This window comes from Vigna radiata, chromosome 3 (genome assembly GCF_000741045.1).
Source record: "Vigna radiata var. radiata cultivar VC1973A chromosome 3, Vradiata_ver6, whole genome shotgun sequence".
NCBI lineage: Eukaryota > Viridiplantae > Streptophyta > Magnoliopsida > Fabales > Fabaceae > Vigna > Vigna radiata.
The window spans coordinates 1,709,660-1,721,212 of NC_028353.1; the positions used below are offsets into that span (position 1 = coordinate 1,709,660).

At 29.3% G+C, this 11,553-nt stretch overlaps 1 protein-coding gene across 1 annotated transcript; it reads right to left on the reverse strand.

Annotated features, from left to right (window-relative positions):
* Window positions 1-6,190: 6,190 nt before the first annotated feature.
* LOC106757071 (auxin-induced protein 22E) lies at window positions 6,191-7,527 on the reverse strand. Its single transcript, NM_001317316.1, is given in 4 exon segments — window positions 6,191-6,590; window positions 6,720-6,819; window positions 6,938-7,143; window positions 7,239-7,527. Coding segments are annotated over 4 exon segments (612 nt in total). The 5' UTR covers window positions 7,472-7,527; the 3' UTR covers window positions 6,191-6,517.
* Window positions 7,528-11,553: the final 4,026 nt, after the last annotated feature.

Consider the following 11,553-nt stretch of genomic DNA (forward strand, 5'->3'; position numbering starts at 1 on the left):
CAATTTTTATATAAAGGAAGGAAGAATGTTGTAGTTGCTTATACTTTGTAAAAGCCACATAATGCAATATTTTTTGCAATATTGTGATTATTACAACAATCTCCCACATATTACAAAAGATAAGATATAGAAAGAAGAGAAAGAAGATAAATCATGAGTTTCATATAAGATGTAATGCATCAGAGCTCGCATAACAAGCTATATGAACGAGTTTTAGATTAAGAAACTTAGCACATAGCGTAATCGGTATAGCAAACTATACGAACCAAAGACAATTGATGTGTGTTAACAGTTTATAAATCATAATACATTGCAAAAATCTTATTATCATTGTTATGTTATGCTTATTAGGTCATGCATGTGCCCAGATGAGTGCTCTAAATTATGCTAAGATTTCATACAAGCAACCCCACTTGATGAAATATAGTTGATTTAATCAAGTGTATGTTGCAAATATACACCACCTATAAGAGATATAAAAATAATTTAAAACATTATTTAAACTAAAATTCTTAACCATATAAAATTTTAATTACAAAGTTTAACCTCTCAATAATGCAGTTTCTAGCGCTTTTACACATCATAAGAATGGACATAATTGATTTAAAATCAATTTAGTGACATTAGAACTAACAATTCACTTGTTTTTACACATATGAACCTTATTTAACAACTACTTTGCCAAATTATGTCTCGATTGCATATGTTAGTTCTTTCCATTGTAGTTCTTGCTTTTAGCTATAACTATTGTCGATGGACAATCATAATGTATTGATACATATGGGGTTGATTTCATTCTGAGTGAAATTTTTGCTAAGAAGTTTTTCAACCACTCAACTTTACTGTCCGCTATTTTGAGAGCAACAAACTCATATTCTATTGTTGATCTTGCGATAATTGTTTTCCTGACTGATCTCCATGTAATCGCACCACCCCTAGGTATGAATACATAACCACTAGTGGATTTTGTCTCATCTAAATCAAAGATTCAGTTAACATCATTGTACCCTTCTAGTACTATAAAAAATCTACTATATTTATTGGCATAATCCATTAAACCTCTTAGGTATCTCATAAGTCTTGCAAGGGCATCCCAATGTTCCTGATTATGGCATTCAGTATACCTACTCAATCTACCTATTGCATAAGTAAATCAAGTCTAGAAAAACTCATTAAATGTAGTAAGCTTCTAATTATCTAAGCATATTATGGTTGAGAAATATATTACCCTTTATTTTTCTTTAGTTTAGAGTTAGCATCATAAGAGGTACTCACTAGTTTGAAATCATAATATTCAAACTTCCTAAGTTTCTCAACGTATTGTTCTTGGGATAGTAATATACTCTCTCCCTTCCTTATGACTTTAACACCTAAAACCACATTGGCATCTCTCATGTCTTTCATTTTAAATTTGGATCCTAGAAATAATTTAGTTCTAAAGACTATATAAATGCATGTACCAAATATTAACATGTCACCCACATATAAACGTATAATGACGCATTCACCATTTTCAGATTTAGAATATACATATTTATCAACATCATTAGGTGAAAAATCATCACAAAGCGACACATTATCAAGTTTTTCATGTGATTGGTTTAGTGCTTATTTCAACCCATACAAAAAGTTTAAAAGCTTGCATACGTTATTTTCTTAACCAAGTACAACACACCATTTAGGTTGAGTAATATAAATCTCCTTCTCTAATTCACCATTTAGAAAAGCGATCTTAAAATAAATTTGGTGTATCACTAGTTTATGGGTCGTTGTTAGAGCTAACAATACTCGAATAGAGGAAATCCAAGTCAAAAGGGCAAAATTTTATCAAAGTAATTTATGTTGGGTTTTTGGGTAAAACATTTTACTACTAATCTTGCCATACACTTCTCTATGGATCTATCTGAGTGATACTTTTTCTTAGAGATCAACTTACAACTAATGGGTTTTGCTTCTTTAAGCAAGTTTACTAAGGTTTAAGTATTATTCTTCTCAATTGATTCAATTTCAGTCTTAATGACCTTATCCTAATGTGTTGCATCAAAAAGCATTAGTTGCTTCTAAAAACCGTGATGAATCATTTTCAATTAGATATGTATGAAAGTCATCTTCAAAAGAAGTTTTCTTCCTCTATTGTTTACTTCTTCTCAAATTCTCACACATGACCTCACTGTTAGTATCTATAGGTTGTTGTAGTATCTCATTAACCTTTAAAGAAAATGTATGTTAAAAAAACTTACTACTTTTTGTCTTCATTATAATATTATGCTTAATCATTACTTTTAGGAACAAGAATAACCAATACTATGGGCAAATGCATACAAACTTTTATTCATTTATATATATATATACTTTCTTTTAATCAAAATAATTTTATTTTTCACTTTCTTTTTTTTTACTTTATCAAATCTATCCTTCAATTCAAACAAATCTTTATTAATTGAAGTTTATAAAGTGAAGACGAATATTCATTTTTGACACCATAGAATTATGTGATTTGATAAACAATTAAAGGTATGTTCAAAGAGTAAATTCTAATTCTCAGTTATTCACAAGGCGGTGTAAACATTCTATTTGCACATATAAAATACTAAACTAGCTATCTGAACTCAATCTAAATTTTCTATCCACCAATCATATAATTCTTGCGTTATAATCTAGTTAGTTACGGTTTAGGAGGCTAATAATAACTAACCAAACCTAATTAACTATTAGATTGAAATTGAAAATGTCAGAATCAACTTTCATGTAATTTTTGGGGCCATATAACATATTTTTTAATATGTACAAGAAATTTATTTAGGTGAAATTAAAATATTATAATCTTAAGCCTTGAGATTTTTTAGGAGTGAGTAGTGAAAGAAAATATTATTTTTACAGTAAAATCTCTATTAGATCAAGTCAAAATTTGGATAAGGATACAGGCCCAAAAAAAATATGGACTTTGTTGTCCAGATTTGACCCGAAACCAAATAATACATGGGGGAGGACCTCAAATTGAATGAAACATTTTATAATTTAAAAAATTATTAAATTTGAATTGTTTTAACTCAATTTTTTTTAATGAGGATTATAATATGCATGCAACACACTCTAAATTAAGACATCCCAAAAAATATATATTGAAGTATACCAATTTTATAATATTAAAAATTGTTTAAGAAAAGGATGCATTTAATCCATATATCCAGCCTACTTTAATGAACTTCAGGATAGAAAAATCTAACAAAGAAATATTCATATAACCCTTGCAAAATGCATGAGCAATTAGTGCTTTTATCATATTAATAGCATTAGTATAATTAAATTGTTTTTCCTCAAATTAATACTCTTAAAGTTACCTATTACCAACCACAAATATCTAAGTTTACCACTTACTTCCTCCTTTATGACTCATATCCCATCTTATTTTCTGCTCAGTTTTCAGATGTTGATACTCTATTCATTTAACTCTAATATCTATTTAATGAGCAAATATTGATATTGTAGTTAAGGCATTTTAATTACTATTAATAAACTTAACCGAATATTTATACTAATACATATAAAAATAAGCAGAGAATACTTATATGTGAGTAACATTTAGATATTAGGTTAAATAAGATTAACAATGAAAAGAAAGGGAAAACACACTTTAAATGTTCTAACTAATCATAATCATAACTAAAGAATAAAAATAATTAAGAAGATAACGTCAAGATGAAGAAAATTTGACGATTTAATAAGTTGTCGTTAAGATGGATAAGTTTTTAGTGAGTATGTGAAATTTAAAAAAATAAAAGTTTATTAATTAAAATTACTTGATGGAAAAGTCATTTTAAACTTTACTTTTCTTATAGAATTTTCTTTCCTTTTATTCTATTATAGTATTTTTTTTTCCTATAAGATTTAGACGAGACATTAATGATAAGGAAAATTGCATATTAAAATTTGGAAAATAAGTGAGTATTAGTCTAGAATTGTGAAAAGTCGTTTGATTGTGATTATCAAAATAAAAACTAAATATCATTAATAGAAAAACTTCATGTCCACATTAAGTTTCTTAACCAATATTGATTGAGAAATAATTGATTTAAATTGAAAAATAATTTCAGTAATATTATAATAACATATACTGGCTTTGACTAATAAAAACAACATGGAATTATATACCCAATTGAAATAGTGTTACAAACATCGCTAAAAAAATATATAAGTAATAAGATGAAAAATAGTTTTACTAACAACTAATAGATATCCCAACTCAAACTAAATTGATTATGTTCTAATCAAAACCAAAGTGACAATACCTTAACTAAAGTTAACCTGAGGATAAAGTAAATAATAATAGATAAAAGGAAGATAAATAATTTTCTTAAGTAGAACGTAAAATTCTTTGATTTTTAATAACAAATTTTAAACTTTCATATTTTCAATTTCTTTTTTTTTTCTAAAAAACAATTTATATTTAGTTGTGGTAAACTATTTAATATTTATGCTTAATTCTTGAGATAAATAATTTGCTGCATGCCACTGAACTTATTACAAAAATGGATTTGTTGTGCAGTCGTAAAGAGAAGGGAGAGAGACGTGCTTCATGATACTACAATTTAACTCAATGACTGCTTAAAACGATAAAATCATAGGAAAAAGAATAATTAATTATTTTTTTACCATATTCAATAGTTTTACATTTCTTAAAAAATCAAATGAATGTAAATACTTTTTTTATATTTGAAGACAATAATTTTCTTCATCGATCATTTCTTATATATTTATTCTTTTTCCTAGTTGTAAAAATTATCACTATAAAAATAAATATTTATCTCTTGTCTATATATGGTTTGGTTAATGAGTTTATGGCCTTAGCATGTTTATGGAAAGTGTCGTCAACTTTGAGTTTGAAAGATCAATAATTTAAGGTTACAGCTCAACCTTAAATGATATTTGAGATTAGGAAAACATTTTTTTAACAATTTCTTTTATAAACTTTTTATAATAATTTATGTGATAGTTTATAATTGATATATTTTAAATATATGAAATAGTAATATCAAAAATTATTAAAAAAATTAAGAAAAATTGTTAAAAATTATTCCAAATCTGAAACAACCAATCAGTTTCCATGATAGACGCTGATTCATAGAAAACGGCTTCTTCCATAGAACACATACACTTCCCACTTTATTCAGGTATTGACAATGGCTAGGTTTTTAGCTGCTTCCACCAAAGCTGGGTAACACTCATCTCTCAAATCAAATTCATATCTAAATATTTGGAAAAAGTCTTTTTAACAACTCTTTTTTGACAACTTTTTGATAATGCATACGCGACAATTTATGATTGGTCCGTTTTAAATATTTTTTTAAACATAAATTCAAACAGACCAATAAAATGATAACACGCGTCCTGTTGTAAAAAAGTTGTTAAAAAAAAGTTGTCAAAATATCATTTTTCTAAATGTTTATCAAGAATTAAAGTTTGATTTTAAGTTTTACATGGAATATAAAAATCAAAAAGTTCAATTTTACAAAAACAAAATACTATGAATTTATATTCTTAAAATTTTGAATTAAAACATTATCAATCTCTCTTATTTGATGTTGAATTTAATAGTCTCTCCAACAAAACAAATCATAATTGATAATTAATTTTAATGGTCGACTGAAATTCTAAAAATTAAAAATGTTTTTTTTTTCTTTTCTGGAGTCTTGTATATTAATGTGATGGTAACCTGTAGTGTGAGATCAATAATTGTGTCAAGTAGTATTGATTCTTTCTGGGTAAATTGAAAATTTTAGTTATACATTATATAGTGTAAAAATTAATTAAGGCCATAAACACAACAATTTTAAACTATTTAAGAATTTCTTCATCTATAATATAAGAATTCTCCATATGTAATTGACATATTGGGACAGAGAATTATAATCCTTTGACTTGAAATCTATCTCATGTTCGTGCTCATCCACTCACAATGGTGGTGGAGTTCTCAATATTCTTAGGGAATATTCGACTCGTGTTTAAAAAGCACATTTTTTTTTTCCTTTTTGTTGGTGTCATCCATGATTGTTCCAAAGTCCAGTAATTATCTTCAAACTTTCAAAACATGAACAAAATCAAAATTTCCGAAATTTACAACCTAAAATCAAACGGAAAGATATATAGCCTTATCAAAAGAATAACTTCTCCCCCATAAACATATCTTACTGGGACAAAATGAGATCATTATTATATTCTCGATCTGTACAATACAGCGTTAGCTTTTCTTATATTTTCTTTCTCTTCTATTTTTTCCCATTTGGGTTGAATTTCTTTAGAAGACTACATATATAAGGAAGCAGACCTCAAAGCCGGCTCTCTTGAAATCAATAAAGGAAAAATAATGTATACATAATAAAACATGTTTTTCTGATAAACTATGTATTAGTTCTCTCCTCATAATCACCTTGCACTTGCTTGCACAACAGAAAGGGTATTATCTTTGAAGACCTCATCACTATATATATCCTCTTTTTCCTTTGCAAATTTTCTATGATCATAAACAAGCCAACCCCTTTGCTTCTGATCCTTTGATTATTCTCAGCCTCTTACAGGAGGATACGAACATGCTGCAATTAATGAAACCAAAACAGCTTATGAGATGAAGAATATACAACAGAAAACTTAGTGAGCTATGATGAAAACTATTCAACTATATGAATATAAAATGAAAGAAAGAAATAGAACAGAAGACTTACTTCCATGGAACATCTCCAACCAGCATCCAGTCACCATCCTTGTCTTCATAAGTAGGAGCGTATTCAGATCCGTTGTATCCCTCCCTTTCTGAGTATTCACCTGGAAAATTAACCATGGATCATTATTCATTAGCTCAAGATTCCATATATATCAAGTTCTGCTTTTGCTAAATCAATTGGAAAGCTAAAAAGAAAAGTTATCTGTTGCTGGTTCTTACCAAATGTGCACTTGAACAAATTTTGCAAGGCCTTGAGGAGTTCTGGGTAGCTTTTGTAAACCTTGAGATCTATCTTCCTCAAGTAAGGTGCACCAGCCATGCTGACTTTTACGTACATTCCAGTTCCATCGCCCTGCTCCACCTTTTTCTGTTGTAGGCTGTTCTTCCTAAAAGATCTAATCGGTGGCCATCCCACTACTTGTACCCTGTCATCCATTCATGTATTCATCATTAATTTTCATTCGATATATATATATATATATATATTTAAAAAGTAAATATAAATATGTAAGTTGCTTACTTTGCAGGTTGGACACTGTCTTCGTTGTGGTCACTTGTGGTTGTGGAGTCCGAAGAATCAGAGTTAATGTTGCTTTTGCACCTGGACTCTTCCAATTCTGGTGAAGATCTCTTGTTGCTGCTTCTGACAACAGAGCCACTGCACGGACGTTTCTCTTGAGGTTCATCACTCCCGGGCAATCCCAACCTCAACTCTGTGGCCCTAAGATTCAGTTCAGTTTCATAGCTCCCCATTGAATTCGATCTCAGAGCTGTGTGTTATAAATGTAAATGAACAACTTCAATTCCGAATGGAAAAGCTGCTAAATTCTGAGTTATGGGAAGGAGAGAGAGATATATATATAAATAGAGGTAGGAAGAGATTGATTGAAGATTGAAAAAAGATGTGGTGCATGAGTTAGGAGGTGGTGGCTCGTCAATTTTATAGGAACGTGTTAGTGAGGGACGATAAATGTAGCTCACATATGCTCATGGTGCATGAATTGCGCATAGCGAGGAGGGATAACCTAACCGACCATGTCTCTTCTGTGACACGCTCTTTTCACCCACCAATCGCAGACTGACAAGACATCAATGGGAGAGTGGGCCCAGTCCACACGGTGGAAGCGGATGACAGATGTGACTGTCTGTCACATGAAGGACAAGAAAAAGCAGGTTGTCGAAATGAGAGGGGACAGCGGGGCAACAAACACAGCCAATGACAGTGACAAACGTGGACCAGCAACCGACGGCTCAGATGCTGTGAACTTTTGGGAGTGGTTTCAGGAGCGTTGGATCTGTGTGAGAACAAATCCATGTGACAGGGCTGTGGGACCCACTTGGGTGTCCTTGATGGGATGGGCATGACCATGTGGATGTTAACCAGTGGGTGCATGCCACGTAAGATTTGCATGTGCTATGCTCAACTCCTCCTTCCTTCCTTCCTCACAGATCATCCTATCTCTGCATTCTCCAACTGAAATTTTCTTTTTAAAATTAATTATATAAATAGTATACTCTTAATCTACAATATATAGCATTGAATGAAATTCCAGTGGATTAGGTCAATTCTGAACAATGCATCTTTATTTCATATATATGCTGCCAAGTAATCCAACCCTAAACCTCATCAAAATCAAACATTTCTACATAATTATATAAATTGATCTATACGCATAACCAAATATCTGATTTTGGTTTTAATTTATGCAATTCCAGATTTTATTCCAAATTGATTTAATATTAAATCGGGTGTTTAAAAATATGGGATTTGACCATTAAGATATATGTTTTAAAAAAAAAAAATACTTTGAATGTGATGGTAAATTTTCAGAGGGAAGGAACAACAAAATTTATTAACACAGACCAATTAAGTGTATGTGTGACATTGAAGACGTATCTGATATGAAATACCAAACGCAGTAATAGAGTAAAATTTTATTGGTTTGATTAATGGGCATTTAGATGTGTTGTGAAAAATGTATGTAGTTGAATGATAGATGTATGTGTTGTGAATGAAGAGAGAGGATATTAGGGTTGATGAGCAGTTCCCTTTCTTGACATTAATTTGTGCGCCTTCACGAAAAAGCTACACAGAACAGAAGGCAGTTATTGGTTGGACCACGCAACAAGTTAAAGCATGCAACATAGATATTGAAAAGGCTGACGTTACATGCAGAAGCATCTTTTGCATGCAATCGAAAAGTGAAATAAGAGTGCAGGAAGAAGGAGGGTTGTGGAATTGGAAAAGGCGGTGATTAAAGAAGTAATGTAATGTTTAATTTGGAAGCATAGTAGTGGCAGGTAGCGTGGCTATGTGGCGTATTATGAAAACACACACGAGCGATGTATTTAATTTTGATGGTGATGTATAATGTGGGCCTTGAGCCACACGTGGGTGATAAGATTGAAGCCTTTTTGTTTTGATGTTCAAGAAGGAAGGCCCAATAGTTAAATTAAATTAAATTAAATTAGATTAATTAAATTAGATTGAATTAAATTTTTGTGGGTAGTCCCCAGTCCCACAGCTTTGTTGGTTGGTTGGTTGTTCCCCAGGATGCGAAAGCATTGAATGTGATTGATTGTTTGGGCCACACACGGGGCATGAAATGCTATGAATGCACCTTCTTTTTAAGATATCTCTCAGCAACAGCTAGCACAGACAATATTAAGCAAGGATGTAATATAAGTCTACCTCTCATTCGCGCTGCACTGTTAAAGTTAACTTCCCTCTTTTCCAAACTCCATTTTTTAATCATTCACAGAATATTTTTAATTAAACATGAATGGAAGTGAACTATTTTTTATTTTATCTGTAATGTACTAGACTGTATTGAATTGTAATATAAACTTAACTGAATTGTTATGTATTTTAACCTATTTTTAAACTATACTAATTTTAAACTCAACTTCATAATTCTATTCTTGAAACAAACTCCATTAATTTTGAATCTAACTGCAATATAATTGAATTAAAAATATAAAAAATGTAGTATTTACAAGCTGTATTCATAATATAGATTCTTTCATAAAATTTTTTAAAATAAATCGATCAGACTAAAGATTGAGACGAACCAAGTTAGGAAAAATGTTAAAATAGGTCGAGGTTGAAATTTGATCGAATTCGGTCGAGATAGGTACAATCAAAACTCAACCGAGTCAACCTCAGCTTAAAATTGATCAAAGTAGACCAAGAAGGCAACTATTGAAACTTAGTGAAGTCGGTCTCAACAAAAATTCGATCGAGTTGATCCTAGTTGAATATTACAAAAATTTCCAAAACTTGCTCAATTTAATCTAGGCCAAAAATCGATCGAATTCAACTAAGTTAATCTCAACTAAATATTCGTTGAATTCGAGCAAGTTGGACACAGTCAAAACTCGATCGAATTAGTCCTATTTGAAATTTGACTGAGTTAGCCCTTACTGAAAATTTTCCAAATTTGACAAGTTAACTCCGATCAAAATTAACCAAATTTGACCTAATCAATTTCGACTAAAATTTGATCTAATCGATAATACTCAAACTAAACCACAACTTTAATCAAGTAAAAAATATAAAATGAATTAGTTTTAAGTTAATGACTAGATAAATAAACTATAACTTTGGAGATTTAGTTTTCTAAACTTAAACTATAAAATAATACAATTCAATTTTTATTGTAAACCGTTTAATTTTCTTAATTCAATATAATGCTTGATAATTCACTGTAATTCAATTAATTTTGTGTATCTTAATTTAAATAGAATAGATGTAAACTATATAATAGATGTAAACTACGTTGAACTTATTACATCGATTAAAATCAACATCAAATTCAAAACTGGTATAATATGTTTAAAATCATATATGCAAATGTTTTTTAGTAATGAATCCAATTTAAACAAATAATATTGTACATATAATTGCTAACAATAACAATTTTGCCATCTCTACCATATAGCCTATGAGTAGATATCTGAAAAGTGCATATTTGTTTTGGCTAACGAATATATGAGGAGAACTTAAATTCAACCTACTTCACATTCAAATTAGAAAGATCTCTCGTTATAATTGAATTTACCTTCTTAACTAATCAAAACTTTTATATTACAATTGACTAACATACTCTTTCATGGGTCCACATTCTAAACATAAGTTGACTTAATGTCCATGATAAGTTGGTTAAATGTAACATTCAATGCATCCTTGAGCCTGCAAGGTAAACTCAGTATAAAATATATTTATAATCATTGAATAAACGTCAACAATTGAAATGGAAATAAGTCAAATTCGTATATATATATATATATAAAAAATAAAAATTTATTACAACTTTTACTGATTTTTTAACTCATATTTGTTGGTGTAAAGTATTATTGCTGGTTTTTAATATAAATCTACAGTGACAACATGGATAACAACTTTTACAGAATTTTTCTTTATAAATATATATTTTTTCCTACTTAATATCCAAACTCAAAAAAAAAAAAAAAACTAACATCGGTAGTAATAGTTTTAAATATTATTGTACTTATTTTAAAATTTTAATATATTTTTCTTAGTTAATATTGTATATATGTTGTTATAGAAATTGAATAAGAATTTGTTTAAGATTTTATCAGGACTATTCATGTTGATTGAGATTTATTATGTTTATAGATTTAACTTAAATTTATTTTAAACTTTATATGTATTATTTGTTATTTCGGTTTATTTGTATAATTTATTCGATATTTCTTAATGTTAAACGCTATAAATGTATATGAGAAATTATTCGAAATTTTCTAGTGAGAATAAATTTGGGTTCTTTTCTAATTTATTGATGTAGTCTTCTTTGACTTTTAAAATATATTAA